Source organism: Schistocerca nitens, chromosome 4, assembly GCF_023898315.1.
Source record: "Schistocerca nitens isolate TAMUIC-IGC-003100 chromosome 4, iqSchNite1.1, whole genome shotgun sequence".
Classification (NCBI taxonomy): Eukaryota; Metazoa; Arthropoda; class Insecta; order Orthoptera; family Acrididae; genus Schistocerca; species Schistocerca nitens.
In genome coordinates this window covers 288,352,035-288,372,312 of record NC_064617.1, presented here as the reverse complement: position 1 = coordinate 288,372,312, position 20,278 = coordinate 288,352,035, and the positions used below count along the sequence as shown (strand labels likewise).

At 46.1% G+C, this 20,278-nt stretch overlaps 1 protein-coding gene across 1 annotated transcript in view; it reads right to left on the bottom strand.

Moving 5' to 3' along the window:
- Positions 1 to 18,830, bottom strand: part of LOC126252066 (sodium- and chloride-dependent GABA transporter 1-like) — a 125,233-nt gene extending 106,403 nt beyond the window's left edge. The window contains exon 1 of the mRNA XM_049952911.1: positions 18,491 to 18,830. Coding sequence (XP_049808868.1) covers positions 18,491 to 18,830 — 340 coding nt within the window. The remainder of the gene's footprint in view (positions 1 to 18,490) is intronic.
- Positions 18,831 to 20,278: the final 1,448 nt, after the last annotated feature.

The window sequence follows — 20,278 nt, the reverse complement described above, 5'->3', positions numbered from 1 at the left end:
TTAGGGAAATCACAAAATACCTAAATCAGAATGGCCGGACGCGTGTTTGAACCGTCGTCCTTCCTAAAGCGAGTCCAGTGTGTTAACTACTGCCCCACCTCGCTCGGTCGCAAAAGAGGACGGACAAGCGACCTGTAGGCAGTCTCTTTGGTAGCTCTGCTCCATTTTCTAAGTGTTCTGCCAATAAAACGCAGTCTTTTGTTCGCCTTCACCGCAGCATTTTCTGTGTGTTCTTTCCAATTTAAGTCGTTTGTGATTGTCATTCCTGGATATTTAGTTGAATTTACGGCCTTTAGATTTGACTGATTTATCGTGTAATAGAATTTTAACGGATTCCTTTTAGCAAAGTTACGATACAAGGTTACGATGACACGCTGTTTGCTATTTTATGAGGCCATAGAGACTATTCTTCAAAGTGAAAATATATTATGAATATCTGTAGCATTTATAAAAACAGAAAGTCGACTCGGAGGCTACTACAGAAATGACCCTAATGCTCTGTTTCCAGAAATACCCGTTCTGTGGTCGTCAATATTGTACGCTAAACAAAGGAATACACACTGTATCATGAAAAGTATCCGGACACCTATTAAAACTAAAATCCGTCCGAACAGGCCTCGGAAGGCCCAACGGTACCGACCGGCCGCCGTGTCATCCTCTGTCCACAGGTATCACTGGATGCGGATATGGAAGGGCATGTAGTCAGCACCCCGCTCTCCCGGCCGTATGTCAGTTGACGAGACCGGAACCGCTACTTCTCAGTCAAGTAGCTCCTCAGTTTAACTCACAGGGGCTTGCCAACAGCGCTCAGCAGACTGGATGGTCACCCAGCCCGACAGCGCTTAACTTCGGTGATCTGACGGGAACCGGTGTTACCACTGTAGCAAGGCCGTTGGCCGGACACCTATTAGCGGATATTAACATGTGTTGTGGCCACCCTTCCCCTTTATGACAGCTTGAACTCTGCTGGGGATACTTTCAGTGAGGTGTGTGAATGTCTGTGGAGGAATGCTAACCATTTTTCGTTAAGGAGTCGAAACCAGAGAAGGCAGAGATGTTGGACACTGGGATCTGGAGCGACATCTACGCTCTGGCTTATCTCAAAGCTGTTCACGTCGCGACTCTGGACACGTCAAATGGTTCAAATGTCTCTGAGCACTATGGGACTTAACTTCTGAGGTCATCAGTCCCCTAGAACTTAGAACTACTTAAAGCTAACTAACCTAAGGATATCACACACATCCGTGCCCGAGGCAGGATTCGAACCTCGATATTACTGGCATGTATGTCTTCTGCTTGCCGAAAAGGTGGATTTCTTGAACGGATACTGGCACGTCTTCCAGTAGTTCACGGTATTACCTAAGAAAGGCCTCGCTTCTACAAACTGCGGGTGGATAGATGTTGCTCAGAAACAGAAGCCAAAAATTGGGGGTTGGTCGCATTGTCCCTATTATTAAGCGCATGGTGTGGCTCAACTGGACGTCGATCAAGTTGGCGTGAAAGCTGTTGAGCGACACCGGTGCAGGATACTCGGCGGCTAAAAAGACCAGCGCAATGGATGATATGCGTAAGATATCTGCTGAAGCTCCCTATGTCATTCCACAAAATTTTTGAATAATATTGTCGCGAGTTTTTATCTTGGCAGCGGCATTTTCAAGACTTTTTTATATGAAATGTAACGGTCAAGGGTGACACCAAGGTGCTTAGGGTACTTGTTATGGCAAAAAGCGATTCCGTTAAGTTTCAGTCTGGGCTCCGTGTTTGCTTGTTCGTCAAATGGCTCTGAGCACTATGGGACTTAAAATCTGAGGTCATCAGTCCCCTAGAACTTAGAACAGCTTAAACCTAACTAATCTAAGGACATCACACAGCCGGCCGGGGTGGCCAAGCGGTTAAAGGCGCTACAGTCTGGAACCGCGCGACCGCTACGGTCGCAGGTTCGAATCTTGCCTCGGGCATGGATGTGTGTGATGTCCTTAGGTTAGTTAGGTTTAAGTAGTTCTAAGTTCTAGGGGACTGATGACCTTAGAAGTAAAGTCCCATAGTGCTCAGAGCCATTTGAACCATTTGACATCACACACATCCATGCCCGAGGCAGGATTCGAACCTGCGACTGTAGCGGTCGCGCGGTTCCAGACTGAAGCGCCTAGAACCACTCGGCCACACTGGCCGGCGCTTATTTATCGTTCAGATGGAATGTACACACTTCAGTTTTACTTGTATTGGGTTTAAACTACTGGCCCTTACCATCCCCAACTGTAAGTGTTAACCGGTGTTTCAGAGTTAATCACTAAAGCTACTACGAGATTTATTCTGACTCCCTATCTACTAGAAAACCACAGTTTTAATTAATTTCTCTGCAACAGGCAGGCTTTCATTAGTTACATACCGTCTTATTAAAAAGTGAGAGACTGAAGTCACCCATACACATTAGAACCGGCGCCAACTGAGAGGCTAACGAACGGGCAACGCTGGGAGGTGGCAGTGCAACCGCCGGCAGCTTGCACAGTAGCCGGAGGGGGAGCGCGGACGGCCAGCTGACCGCAGCTGCGGCCGCAAGGCGCTGTGTGTGACCCTCGCGCTGACCAGGCCGGACGTCCGCATTAGGCGCCAGAAACCTCCCCCGCCCCCTCCCCCTCCCTGCCCGGCACAGCTCGCACTGCACCTCTCACCAGTTTGCGTCTCCGACGTCCGACAAGTGACTTTCCTATTAGTCGACCACCGGGAGGCCAGTACGAAATTGCGTAAGCGCCAGCGCACCAGTCTTCTGGCGTAAGAGCCCACTTCAGTTACTAAGCTCAATATGCCTTACTACAGGGCCTTCCTCAAATTCTTAATATTTCGGAATACATAGTCACGAAGCGATCATGCCGCAAATAACTTATGAAAAATTCGCTGTGTCGTCTAAATGGCCGCGTGATTTTTCGGCGTGATATATCTGCAGTGATGTAAATTGAACTCACTTCATAACGAATTGTTTTATTTGTTACTAGCGGAGAACCCCGGTATTACCCAAACACTTATTTATAGCTGTGCATCCTCGTCCATGCCATGCGAAGTCTGACCTTTGCTTAATGTTTATGACGTCGTATCTCCTAAGCTATGTATCGTTCAATGATATAATTATTTATCTGCGTTCAGTGTCATACGTGGGTACTGCCTATAAAATGTGTTGCGAATGGAGTCAGTAGCAACGAAGTAATAAATTTAAACGTGAAGCAAGAGGCCATGATTTTTCATGCGTCTGAGCGTTTATGACACCATATCTCCTTACCTAGACTATGTGTCGTAAAACGATGTGATTTTGCACTTACATTCAGTGGTACAGTCTGTAAAATGTGCCGCAAATACAGTTACTAGGAAGGAAGTAATGAATTATAATGTCATGCAACAAGCGGTACTTTTACTGCATGACCAGTGGAAAAGCGTAAGCGACAAACATTTTTTCTTTCATCACTTTGCAGAGGTTTTCCCTAAAAGTTGAAACGTTCCCTTAGAAAAATGAATGAATTACTGTGCGTGCTGATAAACCTCTATGTTATTTGATTTTCAAACAGCTGAGCAAAACTGAACGTACTCAGACATTTCTCTAAAAAAATGGTTCAAATGGCTCTGAGCGGGACTTAACATCTGTGGTCATCAGTCCCCTAGAACTTAGAACTACTTAAACCTAACTAACCTAAGGACATCACACACATCCATGCCCGAGGCAGGATTCGAACCTGCGACCGGAGCGGTCACGCGGTTCCAGCCTGAAGCGCCTTTAACCGCACGGCCACACCGGCCGGCGACATTTCTCTCTTTACTTATTCTGATCATCAATAAACTGACACACAATATTTTTAGCGTAACGCAATCTGACTTTCAAAAATCCCTACAAAAGAATGGCCCTGACTAACAATAACCTATCCCTTTCATGAATCACTTACCTCACAAAAATCTTCGTTACTCGAACTACTGCAATACAGCGAGCACCCCTACTGCCAGCTGAATAAAAGATTCTCACTACTGAAGGCACTAACTACTGATAGGCATAGTTAGCAAATGAAAGATTTTGATAGAGAACAAACAATGTATTTACCTTAATAGTGTTCAAAATGGTTCAAATGGCTCTGAGCACTATGGGACTTAACATCTGAGGTCATCAGTCCCCTAGAACTTAGAACTACTTAATCCTAACTAACCTAAGGACATCACACACACCCATGCCCGAGGAAGGATTCGAACCTGCGACCGTAGCAGTCACGCGGTTATATATATATATATATATATATATATATATATATATATATATATATATATATATATAAAATTCTGCGATCTGTCTCCCCACATCCACCACTGCTGGCGGCTCACCTCCAACTGCGCAGCGCGTAATCCAACTGCCCAACACTACAATAGCGAATATTCCAACAATGCCAACCAGCCACAGACTGCACACAACACAGCCAGTGATTTTCATACAGAGCGCTACGTGGAGTTACCAACATAAAAACCTAAACAGCCTACTTACAAAGTTAGAAATTATATGTAAAGTTTTTTCGCAAGTCGTTAAGCGCTCTCATTCTCAAATACTGGATAAATGGAGTCAGGGAATTCACACGTCGCGGGCTACGCTTCACTTTCACCTCCACCCCTCTGAAAGGTAGGTGGTTCTTACTCCTAGAGCGATTGTCGCCTGGCAACAAGGTGTATGTGTACCAAGTTTGGTTGAAATCGATCCAGTGGTTTAGGAGGAGATGTGGAACATGCATTCACACACACATACACACATCCCTTTTTATAATATGTGTGGATTACATTCATAGGATACTGACGTGTATCTTGATTCTACAATATAAAGACAAATTTAATTACATCGGTGCAACACGCCATTTAGTACAGGACGTTGATGTGAAAGAGTTACGCAGAACTTGGTATTGGAACTCGCCTCGCTACAGAAGATACACTTTTCCAGGTGAAAACCTATGTTTGATAAACGGAGCAGGGTAGGAAACAGCTCGAAAACGCACTACAGGACACTTTGGGAAAATAAATCTGCCTTGGTCAGCTCGTAAATACGACGGGGGGCATAAGATCGTAAATCTTTCGACGTATTAAAGTAGGCTGGCAAGCGTTTGGAATATTCCAACTATCGTCAGGTCAAACAAGGTTGTATAATTGTTCATCCGTGCTGGTAAGTATATCTCCGCCTTCTGACAGGCTGTGAAACATGCAAACTTGGTGAATATGCAAGACGGAGCCTTAGAACTGCATAGCGAGGCATGGGAATGTCTATATTGCCATTTACAAGGAAAGACGAAACAAAGAAGGGCAGAAAATGTTAGATCACTTGCCAACATCAAGGACATCCTGCAGAGGACAGCCACTTTGAAATGACAATGGTCCTGTCATGGCCGCGCGGTTAGAGACGCCATGTTACTGACTGCGCGGATCCCTCCCGCTGGAGGATCGATTCCCCCCTCGGGCATGGGCGTGTGTGTCGTTCTTAGCATAAGTTAGTTTAAGTAGTGTGTACGTCTAGGGACAGATGACCTCAGCAGTTTGGTCCCTTAGGAATTCACACACATTTGAACATTTGATTTGGACCGGTCATGTTGCCAGATGAAATGATGTCCTATGGACAAAGGTGGTGCTAGAATGTAGTCCAAAAGACAGAAACTGACCTCGAGGGAGACTGCCAGACAGATGGGACAACACCTGAGCTGCAGAAGATCGCACCAGACAACTCACTGACTATTGATCCAAACTGTTCCTCAAGGAAGTTGTAATTGCAGACGTGCATCAGTTCAGTCCATTCAAGGCCACGTAATTTGATTGAAATGGTTGTTGTTGTTGATGATGATGATGATGATGATGATGATGATGACGATAGTGAATGAGGTCAGAGCGGGGTAGGAAACGCCATCAAACAAAATTATGTAAATAACTGAAGATCTGAAATGCACTACTATAGAACTATGGCCACAAGACGGCAGCCATTCAGTTACAAGTGCGCGGAAGTTTGTCTGATAAGCTAACGTATTTGTGTGTGTCTAGCAGCATGGTTTCCTCCGACTAAGCTGTTGTTCTATTATGATGCGGCGGTTGTCCCCAACTGTGCTTGTCACCGTGTGATGTACCGCGCCGAAGTGGCCATCAGAAGGTGACAACGAGCAAGCTGTGACTCACATTGCTTATGGAGCAGTGGGATGCAGGGCTGTGAGCGTGACAAGGCTATCAGCAGTCACCAACTTTAGGGCTGTGGGCCATCGACCGTCAAAGAGGCAGATACACGAGGGCGAAGAACAGTGACGACTCTGGACTCTGATGAAGACGTAATCTAGCGTTTTCGAACAATGCCTTCAATTAGCATCAGAGCAACAGATGGCGATGCCAATGTCACCCATCGCTTTGTTTGAAATGTCGCAAGAGAAATCGGTTTGCATTATTACCATGCACAAAGGATACGAGCTAGGGCTGGGCAAATGACACTTGTGTTCGAACGGGTTCGAGATATCCCTACATGCTGCAGCGTGTGATACAAAATTGAGCTTGCCTGAACAATGACGTGTTGACTCGAGAGGCGCGAGTGCAATAGATACGCAAGAAATTAGAACAAGATGAAGATGTAGCCCCACTTAAAATTTGACAATTTCATGAAACAATAGAGGTAATAGCGTTAAATCCTACCACTGCCCAAACTCCTATTGTGTTTGAACAGATTTACAACGAGTTCTCATATAATACCATTTCTACTTTTTTTTAATTTTTTTTTTTTTAATCTTCAGTCATCTGACTGGTTTGATGCCGCGAATTCCTCTCCTGTGCCAACCTATGTATCTCAGAGTAGCACTTGCAACCTACGTCCTCAATTACGTCCTCAATTACGTCCTCAATTATTTGCCGGATGTATTCCAGTCACAGTCTTCCTCTACAGTTTTTGCCCTCTACAACACCCTCTAGTACCGTGGAAGTCCCGCAACAAATTCCGCATTCTTTCAGTTGAAATTGGCTAAGAAAATAATGTGTTGCATTACTTGCTGAACGCCCCTCAAATAATTACTTTTGTCTTACTTGTTACTCTTCATATTATATTGGATGATTTTATGTACTATTTAATTCTATATAAATCGATACTAAAAAAAGTTAACACATCCATTTGTGTTAAGGCATCAGTGCGAACTCGCCACTTGTTCTTGTGTCAGTTCACACACAGATAGTTCAAATCCTCTCGCAGGCAGGCGTAAAGTCATTTCGTCAAATGTACAACAATGTCTTTTAACTAAGACCTTAAGCTATGAAATAGCATAAGAGTGTTGCATGTACCACCTACAATTTACTAGAAACCGCCTATGATAGACAAGATAATTTCCTAAAATGCAGGCTTTTCGGTCATGCCTGCTTTGAAGTGAGACGCAGCCACGTGAAAAAGAAACATACTTACAAACAGTAGCAACAATGGTGTTGTAATATTTGCTAACATGGAACCGACAGTGCAAACCAACATAATGATATTCATGGTTGACACATTCACTATGGCATGGGATCTATTTCTGTTTACCATAGTGATATAAAGCTGTCCGATATAATGGCAAAAGTTTATTAAAGCTCACCGTCAACAAGGACTAATGTAATGCAGTGCACGTAAACACGTGAAAAGAGTCGATAGTGTTTGATTACACCATTGCTGCTCAACTACTGGAACTACTTGTAAAAAAATCCCCGTATACGCACCTTGAGCTTTTAATGTTGTAATAACCAGATACATCAAATTGTGGGAAAGGCAGACACTGGACTGCGTTCATTAGAAAAATCCTTAAAAATATAAGTCATTGACGCAGAGAACGTTAGCATACCAAGCTGGATTACGAAATTACGAAGCTGCGTGACTGGTCATGTGATTTCTTTGGCCAGTGCATATCATAAAAGTATACAAGTGAAAAGCCAATCATTTGAAAAGAATTGCCATTGGTGCTACGCAAGTTTTGCTGATGTACGCAGAAAGACACGATACTTTCAATGACAGAGTTTAAGTATCCAATACAACGGAAATGTATGTCTCCTCGCAGAAAAATGCGGCTGCTTAAAGTTCGCGGTCACGCTCACAGTGAAGACCTACAGGCGGTAAATCTGCTTAAATAACGGCGGCAGAAATTCGGGCAACGCTACGGCACCAGGTGTGATTGAAAAATGTAGATCTTCTCACGCTAGCCGGCCGTGGTGGCCGAGCGGTTCTAGGCGCTTCAGTCCGGAACCGCGCCTGCTACGGTCGCAGGTTCGCATCCTGCCTCGGGCATGGATGTGTGTGATGTCCTTAGGTTAGTTAGGTTTAAGTAGTTCTAAGTTCTAGGGGACTGATGACCTCAGATGTTAAGTCCCATAGTGCTCAGAGCCATTTGAACCATTTGAATCTTCTCACGCTAAAAACATTTCTTCTTTATCTAAACCAAACCGACATGTTTTCTGTGCATTTTTGTGCAAACGGTATCGAAATATCAACAACATTTGTCATTAACTAATGATATTCCTCTTCGTGTGAGTAATCTCAAAGTGCGCGTTTGCATTATCGATCTATAAATCTGAACATTCACGTATCGTACTGAGCTCTGCTGAGAACGCCTCATAAGCCGAAGAGGTAGCGTCGCTGTGTTCGGTGCAGAAGGACCTAGGCTCGAATCCCCGTACATCCTCGGACTTTTCCGAGACAGGGAGGTCGGGAACGGGGACCGGTCAACTTCATGAGGGAAATGAGGAGCTCCTTGAATAAAAAGGCGACATCATCATGATTCATTTACTGGTAATAACGGCTGGAGGGATTGGCTCCTTGCTGATTACATGGTCCACCATCATAGATCGCCCCTCCTACTGCCTTGCAGGCAACAGTGGGCCAGTCAGAACAGACCTAAAACCTAATCCGTGAGCTTGTTACTTTTTAACCTGTTCTGGATAACTATTTACTTAACATTTTCATATTTCGTTTATGATGTTAACCTTTCACAGACAATATCGTACCTCGTATGTTCTTCGGTACTGTGTCATACTGTCACACGCCGCAGAGCAAGAGGAAGAAAAAGTTAAAGAAAAAGATTAGGGTTTGGTGTTCCCTTCCATCTCTTTGTCGTTAAAAACAGATTTTGTATTCTGCTGTAGTTATAATGGAATTTGCGAGAAGCATTTGCCCAAGGTTCCGCCGCTGGGCAACTGCGCTAATTGCATTAGCTGCCAGAATAAACAGCACTGGAGAAAGGTCTGGCTAGTGGTTTTCTTCAATTTCAGTGGTTTGCAACGTAGCACGACTCCGATGAAAGTATATAAGCACCGACATGTAGACAAGGAATTAGTGTGGCATTCGTCTCTTTCCGACGAGCGTGCGGTAACTGCGGGAACGTGAACTATGGTGACGTTATTGCCAAATGCATACAAATAGGACGAACGTGCTGTTATCCTTTTCTTGGCTGCCGAACGACATAAACTGGAAGACGTCCATCGGAAAATGAAGACCGTGTGTGGGGGAATAATGTCTGTCGAAAACCATTATGAATGGTATGAATGGGATGATAAAGGATACTGCTACTTCATGATAACGCACGTCTCATAGGAGCTCCAACGCTTTATTCCTAATCTCTCCCTATGCGGTTATTGCGCCTTCAGTCCCTTAAAAAGGGCCTTGAAGGGTCGACAATTCCTGTTGGACGAGGATGTGCAGCAGGCAGTAATAGACCTCTTCACGCAGCAAGACACGGTGTTTTTCCAAACGGTTATCTTCAACCAGGTGCATCGGTGGATTGATTGCCTCAATGCTCACGACGATTTTACCTGACCGGCACACCGATTCTGGACTGTACGGCCTTTTTGATCGCACCTTATACGTTTAGTAGTGACTCGCTTTGTGCCCCATACTCTCACAGAAGAGCTTAGTTCACTGCATCAGTCAAGTACTTTACGTTTTCTCTGTGTTTGCGTTACCATCTCACTTAACACCTGTTCTGTAAATCTCAAAACTATCACAAGGACGCTCTGGGTATTTTTAGCAGTACACATGCATTTCATCAACAGCTGCCGAATTTTTCACAAAATACAGTTGGGCTATAGAGATAATCTTTTCTACTTTGTTTGCATAATATCTTCGTTTGTGACAGCAGTTTAACTACCCTTTGGATGTAGGTTTCAGTTGTGCAAACCTGCTGTTTGATTGCAGAAGCGCTGGTAACAACTAGCTATATTACACAAATGGTTTGTCACTTATAACCTATTAGTAAAAAGAAAATACTCATTGTAGGTCTCTTGAACAACGCCTGTCCCAGTACTCACATTTGCTCAGAAACCCTTTATACTGTTTTCATACTTCAGGAATATCACTTCCTTCGTTCTCACACTATTATTTCATCGTCTTTGACTGCCATTATACTGCCTCACCGTAAGTACAGCTGTCAAAAACTGCAATTTCCATCACTATAAGATGACCCTGACATTCTTAACCCTGTCATCAAATCCTTGCCTTCTGTGCCATTCAACATATTTTCTCTCTTTCTGTATGACCAGAATATCTCTTCTGCTTCCAGTTCCAATAATACGACTCTGGATTCTCAATGATTGGTACACATCCTACCACTATTTTTCCTTCTCCTTATCTGAACATTTCTCCTAATGCGTATGGGTGGGAATGCTCCACGGAGTCAGTAACAATATAATTGTGTCTTTCTCAGGTCTTGTGAACATTGCTGAAATGTGTTTCATAAGAGTATAAAACAGAGTGAAGGGGGTGCAGTGATAAGACAACTGATTCGTATGTGGGAGGAAAGCGGCTCAAATTCCATCCACCCATCCTGATTTAGGTGATTCCTCTAAATAGCTTTTAGTAAATGCCAGGGTGTTTCCTGTAAACGGACACGTCGGATGTCCATCGCCATCCTTTACCAATCCGAGTTTGTTTTCCATCTCCGGTAAATATGTAGTAGAAGAGAACCTAAATTACAATATTCCTTTCATCTACTGTTTGGAATCGTTACTTGTCAGCCAACGTCTATATACAAAAATGCTCTATTAGGATCGTTACTATTCTTTACAGATCGCAGACGTATCAGGGATGTTCAGTTAACTTAAATGGCAATCTTTAGAAGAAAGATGACCTTAAGGATAAATATAACTGACAAGTAGGCCTACTCTAGGTAGAACATCTTTGTTGCCTCCAACTACACCTCGCCTAGTAATCACGAAAATAAGACAAACATATTTTAATATAAGCGAACACATCTCTCAGTTTATCCGTAGATGCTCGACCGTTTCTTAGAAAGCGACCGTCGAAATTTTCAACGTAATTAAGAGGTCTTTTAGCGTACGATAAATGCAGCCTGGCTGGCCACAGTGGCTAGCATAGAGTTTTCTCACTTTTTTTTCAGTCCCGTGTTCGAAACCTGATTACAGTTTTTATTTATTTTATTTTTCATTATCTACTTATGTCGTTTTAGGTTACCACACGAATGCTTTTTATCAAGTTAGAGGATACACGGGCGCTATATTAACTGTAAAACTACAACTGGGTTTCACAATAAGTGTCATACATTTATTACATAATATATGTGTGTATGGTATTTTCTGGGTTTACAAGCTTTTTAAATTCTCGTGTTCTTATACAGGATGAAAAGTATTTAAACCGACAAACTCTGGGAGGTTGTATGAGACATCAAAACAAATATAAACTCCTGGAAATGGAAAAAAGAACACATTGACACCGGTGTGTCAGACCCACCATACTTGCTCCGGACACTGCGAGAGGGCTGTACAAGCAATGATCACACGCACGGCACAGCGGACACACCAGGAACCGCGGTGTTGGCCGTCGAATGGCGCTAGCTGCGCAGCATTTGTGCACCGCCGCCGTCAGTGTCAGCCAGTTTGCCGTGGCATACGGAGCTCCATCGCAGTCTTTAACACTGGTAGCATGCCGCGACAGCGTGGACGTGAACCGTATGTGCAGTTGACGAACTTTGAGCGAGGGCGTATAGTGGGCATGCGGGAGGCCGGGTGGACGTACCGCCTAATTGCTCAACACGTGGGGCGTGAGGTCTCCACAGTACAGCGATGTTGTCGCCAGTGGTCGTCGGAACGTGCACGTGCCCGTCGACCTGGGACCGGACCGCAGCGACGCACGGATGCACGCCAAGACCGTAGGATCCTACGCAGTGCCGTAGGGGACCGCACCGCCACTTCCCAGCAAATTAGGGACACTGTTGCTCCTGGGGTATCGGCGAGGACCATTCGCAACCGTCTCCATGAAGCTGGGCTACGGTCCCGTACACCGTTAGGCCGTCTTCCGCTCACGCCCCAACATCGTGCAGCCCGCCTCCAGTGGTGTCGCGACAGGCGTGAATGGAGGGACGAATGGAGACGTGTCGTCTTCAGCGATGAGAGTCGCTTCTGCCTTGGTGCCAATGATGGTCGTATGCGTGTTTGGCGCCGTGCAGGTGAGCGCCACAATCAGGACTGCATACGACCGAGGCACACAGGGCCAACACCCGGCATCATGGTGTGGGGAGCGATCTCCTACACTGGCCGTACACCACTGGTGATCGTCGAGGGGACACTGAATAGTGCACGGTACATCCAAACCGTCATCGAACCCATCGTTCTACCATTCCTAGACCGGCAAGGGAACTTGCTGTTCCAACAGGACAATGCCCGTCCGCATGTATCCCGTGCCACCCAACGTGCTCTAGAAGGTGTACGTCAACTACCCTGGCCAGCAAGATCTCCGGATCTGTCCCCCATTGAGCATGTTTGGGACTGGATGAAGCGTCGTCTCACGCGGTCTGCACGTCCAGCACGAACGCTGGTCCAACTGAGGCGCCAGGTGGAAATGGCATGGCAAGCCGTTCCACAGGACTACATCCAGCATCTCTACGATCGTCTCCATGGGAGAATAGCAGCCTGCATTGCTGCGAAAGGTGGATATACACTGTACTAGTGCCGACATTGTGCATGCTCTGTTGCCTGTGTCTATGTGCCTGTGGTTCTGTCAGTGTGATCATGTGATGTATCTGACCCCAGGAATGTGTCAATAAAGTTTCCCCTTCCTGGGACAATGAATTCACGGTGTTCTTATTTCAATTTCCAGGAGTGTATTTCCCTAATGTCATTTTTTCCTATGAGGATTATTTAAACCGGTGGAGGCCGTATTACGCTCTTCAGTTGTAGGCAACTGCTGTCCACCAGTGTAGTAGTGTATTGTCTCTGTTTACTAATGGAGCGCTACACCTGGAGTGAGTACACTGATGCGGTTAGTGCGTACTGCGTAGCGCACCACAACGGACGAGCTGCACAGCGGGTTTATCATCAACAATATCCTAATCGCCGTATCCGATATCATACGACCTTTGCTGCTGTGTACCAAAGTCTGCGTGAGACCGTGTCATTTAGAAGATTACATGGACAGGGACGCCATCGCACGGTAAGAACGCTGCAATTTGAGGAAGCTGTCTTGCAGCACGTGGAGCGGGATCCTTCAATCAGCACTCGTGCAACTGCACGTAACATGGGGATGAATCAGACGAATGTAAGAACAGTCCTTCGAGAACAATTGTTACGTCCATTTCACTTACAGCATGTCCACAACTTGGAACCAGTTGATTATCCACCCAGAGCACAGTTTTCGCAGTGGTACCTGGAACAGTGTGAAATGCTTCCTACATTTCCATCCTCTGTGTTGTTTACTGATGAAGCAACGTTCGAGCGTGATGGAGTATTCAACATGCACAATTCGTATGTTTGGAGTGAGGATAACCCACATGCCACAGTTACTAGCGCTAATCAAGAGCGGTCCTTCGTTAACGTGTGGGTCGGTGTTGTTGGGGACTGTTTAATTGGGCAGTATCTGCTACCTAGACCATTAAACGGCAGGCACTATTACAATTTTCTCGCCAGACCATTGCCTGAATTGCTAGAAGACGTCCCGCTCCCTACAAGACAACGCATGTGGTTCCAACATGAAGGGGAAACCGGCACATTAAGTCGTCGTGTGCATCGATTCCTGGACCGAAGGTTCCCAGAAACGTGGATTGGTAGAGGTGGTTCTGTACCATGGCCTGCTCGATCCCCAGATATGTCCCCTCTGGACGTTTTTGTGTGGGGACAGATGCGCAACATTGTTTACGCACCCCCTGTTGCATCAGAACAGGATCTGATTGCCCGGACAGCAGCAGCAAGAACAATATAGGATACTCCTGGGGTTTTTGCCCGTGTCAGACAGAACATGATCCGACGGTGTAACCTTTGTTTACGTGTCAATGGAGGTATTTTCGAAAATCTACTGTAATTGAAATTGGGTTGTGTTAATGTGCGCCGGCCGAAGTGGCCGTGCGGTTAAAGGCGCTGCAGTCTGGAGCCGCAAGACCGCTACGGTCGCAGGTTCGAATCCTGCCTCGGGCATGGATGTTTGTGATGTCCTTAGGTTAGTTAGGTTTAACTAGTTCTAAGTTCTAGGGGACTAATGACCTCAGCAGTTGAGTCCCATAGTGCTCAGAGCCATTTTTTTTGTTAATGTGCTGTCTCATGGTCATAAAAAAATGGAACAGTGTTTGTTGGTTTAATTAATTTGCCGCCAGAGAAATCTTCCTCTGCCGGGGTAAATACTCCTCATAGGAAAAAATGACATTAGGGGAAAATATTTGTTTTGATGTCCCCTACAACCTCCCAGAGTTTGTCGGTTTAAATACTTTTCGCTCTGTATTTCATTCTTATATCAGTTCTCAATTCTTATAGTTTATTTTCATATTTATTCTTCAGGAAGATTTGGCCCATTCCCTTGGCGATACTGATCGTAGAAATACTCGAAATATACACTATGTGATCAAAAGTATCCGGACACCCCCCAAAACATAGTTTTTCATTTTAGGTACATTGTGCTGCCACCTACTGCCAGGTAATCCATATCAGCGACCTCAGTAGTCATTAGACATCGTGAGAGAGCAGAATGGGGCGCTCCGCGGAACTCACGGACTTCGAACGTGGTCAGGTGATTGGGTGTCAGTTGTGGCATCCGTCTGTACGTGAGATTTCCTTACTCCTGAACATCCATAGTTCCACTGTTTCCGATGTGATAGTGAAGTGGAAACGTGAAGGGACATGTACAGCACAAAAGTGTACAGTCCGACCTCGTCTGTTGTCTGACAGAGACTGCCGACAGTAGAGAAGAGTAGTACGAGGTGCATTCAAGTTCTAAGACCTCCGATTTTTTTTCTCCGGACTGGAAAGAGATAGAAACATGCGCATTGTTTTAAAATGAGAACGCGTTCATTGTCAATACGCCCCAGAGATGGCAGCACCGTACGGCAGATGGAATTTTACCGCCAGCGGCGAGAATGAGAACTGTTTTAAATACTTACAATGGCGACGTTTTCCTTACTTGAACAGCGTGCAATCATTCGTTTTCTGAATTTGCGTGGTGTGAAACCAATTGAAATTCATCGACAGTTGAAGGAGACATGTGGTGATGGAGTTATGGATGTGTCGAAAGTGTGTTCGTGGGTGCGACAGTTTAATGAAGGCAGAACATCGTGTGACAACAAACCGAAACAACCTCGGGCTCGCACAAGCCGGTCTGACGACATGATCGAGAAAGTGGAGAGAATTGTTTCGGGGGATCGCCGAATGACTGTTGAACAGATCGCCTCCAGAGTTGGCATTTCTGTGGGTTCTGTGCACACAATCCTGCATGACGACCTGAAAATGCGAAAAGTGTCATCCAGGTGGGTGCCACGAATGCTGACGGACGACCACACGGCTGCCCGTGTGGCATGTTGCCAAGCAATATTGACGCGCAACGACAGCATGAATGGGACTTTCTTTTCGTCGGTTGTGACAATGGATGAGACGTGGATGCCATTTTTCAATCCAGAAACAAAGCACCAGTCAGCTCAATGGAAGCACACAGATTCACCGCCACCAAAAAAATTTCGGGTAACTGTCAGTGCTGAAAAAATGATGGTGTCCATGTTCTGGGACAGCGAGGGCGTAATACTTACCCATTGCGTTCCAAAGGGCGCTACGGTAACAGGTGCATCCTACGAAAATGTTTTGAAGAACAAATTCCTTCCTGCACTGCAACAAAAACGTCCGGGAAGGGCTGCGCGTGTGCTGTTTCACCAAGACAACGCACCCGCACATCGAGCTAACGTTACGCAACAGTTTCTTCGTGATAACAACTTTGAAGTGATTCCTCATGCTCCCTACTCACCTGACCTGGCTCCTAGTAACTTTTGGCTTTTTCCAACAATGAAAGACACTCTCCGTGGCCGCACATTCACCAGCCGTGCTGCTATTGCCTCAGCGATTTTCCAGTGGCCAAAACAGACTCCTAAAGGAGCCTTCGCCGCTGCCATGGAATCATGGCGTCAGCGTTGTGAAAAATGTGTACGTCTGCAGGGCGATTACGTCGAGAAGTAACGCCAGTTTCATCGATTTCGGGTGAGTAGTTAATTAGAAAAAAAAAATCGGAGGCCTTAGAACTTGAATGCACCTCGTAATGTGTAATAGGCAGACATGTATGCAGCCCATCACACAGGAATTCTAAGCTGCATCAGGATCCACTGAAAGTATTATGTCAGTTAGGCGGAAGGTGAGAAAACTTGGATTTCATGGTCGAGAGGCTGCTAATAAGCCATACATCATGCCGGTAAATGCCAAACGACGCCTCGCTTGGTGTAAGGAGCATAAAAATTGGACGATTGAACAGTGGGAAAACGTTGTATGGAGTGACGAATCACGATACACAATGTGGTGATCCGATGGCAGGGTGTGTGTATGGCGAATGCCCGGTGAACGTCATCTGCCAGCGTGTGTGGTGCCAACAGTAAAATTCGAAGGCGGTGCTGTTATGGTGTGGTCCTGTTTTTCATGGAGGAGGCTTGCACCCCTTGTTGTTGTTCGGGGCACTATCACATCACAGGGCTACATTGATGTTTTAAGTACCTTCTTGCTTCCCACTGTTGGAGAGCAATTCGGAAATGGCGATTGCACCTTTCAACACGATCGAGCAGCTGTTGATAATGCACGGCCTGTGTCGGAGTGGTTACACGACAATAACATCCCTGTAATGGACTGGCCTGCACAGAGTCCTGACTTGAATCCTATATAACACTTTTTTGATGTTTTGGAAGGCCGACTTCGTGCCAGGCCTCACCGACCAATATCAGTACCTCTCCTCAGTGCAGCACTCCGTGAAGAATGGGCTGCCATTCCCCAAGAAACCTTCCAGCACCTGATTCGACGTATGCCTGCGAGAGTGGACGCTATCATCACGGCTAAGGGTGGGCCAAGACCATATTGAATTCCAGCATTACCGATGGAAGGCGCCACGAACTTGTAAGTCATTTTCAGCCAGGTGTCCGGATGCTTTTGATCACATAGTGTAGATAACCGAACACCAAGAGGATCACACGAAAGCAGGTCTCCCACAGCGACATTTCTGCGTGTGAACCTCACTCGGGAAGGCAACGTCGTTAACATTACTGAAGACTTGACCTGTCGACAATACTTTACATGCAAACCACACATAAAGGATCCATTTTCCGAAAACTGGCGCTTGCAACTGATTATGAATCAAGATACTCTACAGGAATATCACCGAAAAAATTTCAAACAATTTTTCCATTCGTTTATTTTGTTTATTTATTTTAACTCATTCTCCAAATATAAAATTAAAAGATGAATTAGGGCAACATTATTTCAATATCCATTCTAAAACATCCGTGTAGTAATATTCTTGGGTTGAAAATAAAAAATAAACACATATAATAATAATTGGTTTTGGAAAAAGGGGCGCAAAACTGTGAAGCTGTGACACTAGCCACTGTGTCACCTCTTTGTTAAACTGAACACTCGCTAAAAGGCACATAAAATACATCGAAAAGTTTGACATCCGTTTTCTCAGACACGAGCGAATATCTACGGACAAGCCGACACATGTGTTCTCTTTATTTTGACCCCTCTTTCACTGAGCGCAGTTACTGGAAAATCGTCTTATGACACTTGCATTTTCTCCTCGTGAGACTGACCTGAGAGGCACAATGATAAGACAGTGACTCGTATTCGATAGGACGGTGCTTCAAATCTCTGGCGGGACGTGCAGTTTCAGATTTTTCATGAGTTTACTGAATCGCTCAGAGTGAATGCCGGGATTGTTCTTTTGAAAGGTCACGGACAATTTCGTTTACCATCCTTCCTCAAACCGACGCTTGTGTTCCAATGACCTTGTCGTCGATGGGACGTAAAACTCCAATCTTCCTTTCTTTTACTGTGCTCCGCAACTAATAATTTCATTTTCGACAGTCTCCATTCCCTAGTAAGTGAGATCCAATAGCGCTGTTGCGCTGGGTTGGACAACCGCCAGTAACTTCACCAGGAGAGTTAGTTATCACAGTGCCATTCTTATCATACCAAGTGTCGCGTAGCAAGTCTGACCTCAGGATGGACTGTGAAACGCAGAGAGTTGCGATGGATTTTGCGTACTCACCGCCGCCGTTCTTGTAGCAGAGGTAGGGGAACCTCCAGACGTTGCCGAGTCCCACGGAGACGCTGATGCAGGAGAAGAGGAAGTCCAGCTTGTGCCCCCAGCCGCCGCGGTCGGCGTCGTCCTCGCGGCCAGCCGGCTCCGCCCCCACAGGCGGCGCAGGCGTCGGCGGCGGGGGCAGCACCGCGGGGGCGGACACCACGGCATCCGCAGCCCCGTCAGCCGCCCCCTTGCCGCCGTCGCCTGTGCCGCCTCCAGAGTCGCTCTTGGCCGAGAACTCGATGAACGTCTCGTCGGGGTCCGCGCTCCGCTCGGCGCCCCAGTAGTACATCCTCTCTGACATGGCTCGTCTCCTGCGACAGAAATAAAAGTGATGTAAAATCGCGCCGACTTTCAAACATTAGCAATGCCGGGCGAGCCAATATTTTCCTAGTCGTGATCTGGTACAACATACATGACTTGATATGTACGTCAAATTCCTGCCAGACTAAAATGCCGAATCGGCCTGGAACTCGAATCTCGAATCAAGGAGTCACGAAGATGTTTATTCAACTCCAGTGGCAGATGCTGCAAGACAGTCGTTGTGCATCATGCTGTAGCTTATTGTTAAAGTTCCGAGAGTGTATGTTCCTGGAAGAATAGACCAATATATTGGTTCCTTCTACGTATATCTCGCGAAAACGTCACGAAGATAAAATCAGAGATTAGAGTCCACACGGAGGTTTATCGGCAATTGTTCTTCCCGCGAACCTTTCGCGACTGGAACAGACAAAAGGGGGATGTGACTGTGGTACACAGAGCCCCCTCTACTACACACCGTCAGGGGGCTTCGGAGTATAGATGTTCCTGGTGGCTATAATTAATCTTTCCCGATTTAGCACGTTATAACACGGAAACTAATTACCGTATGAGTACCAAACTTTAATCTCCATGCGTCAGAGCGCCACTGTCCAGTTCCAACTACGGCCACCACGTTCCGTGCTCAGCCATCGTGATTCATAGTCTCATACACTTGACCAGCCGCAGTGCACTTGTTGACGTGTCAACATGAGCTTGGACAAAAGCAGCAGGGCATTATTGGTGAAGCTCTATTACCAAACCACCGCCGCTAGGGCCTTGCCTAGTCGGTGGTGCGGGTCTCGCGCATCGTCCCCTACGCTCCTCGGAGTATGGGACCTCATCGTCATCATCTATTACCAAAACAACAGTAGTGCTGCAGCCCCGTTTCGAGAATATTGCCGGCTGAAAGGATTACGCAAGGGTCCTCTTTCTCCACATGCTGTGCGAAATATAATGAAGAAGTTAGAATCAACTGGAGAACTGGTCGTCGCTCCAGGAAGAGCCGACGACCGGTTGCACCACAACAAGTGGTTGATGAAATCGCTGTTGCTATGGCAGACAACGCTGCGCGCAATTCCCAGCCGTCAGCCAGTGCGCGTGCTGTGTCAACGACAATTCAACATGCCGTGGTCCATTGTACGGAAGGTGCTTCGAACCATTGGTGCCGCTCTGAGTGGCGGTGCGGTTTGAGGCACCATGTCACGGATTGCACTGCCCCTCTCGCCGGAGGTTCGAGTTCTCCCTTGGGCACGAGTGTGTGTGTTGTTCTTAGCATACGTTTGTTTAAGTTCGTTTAAGTTGTGTGTAAGTCTAGGGACCGATGACCTCAGCAGTTTGGTCCACATTTGAACCATTCTCAAATGGTATCCGTACAAGATCCATATCGTACAGCACCTTGCACCACAGGACGCTCAACGTGTTGACTTCACTCTTGGTGATAAACATCTTAGT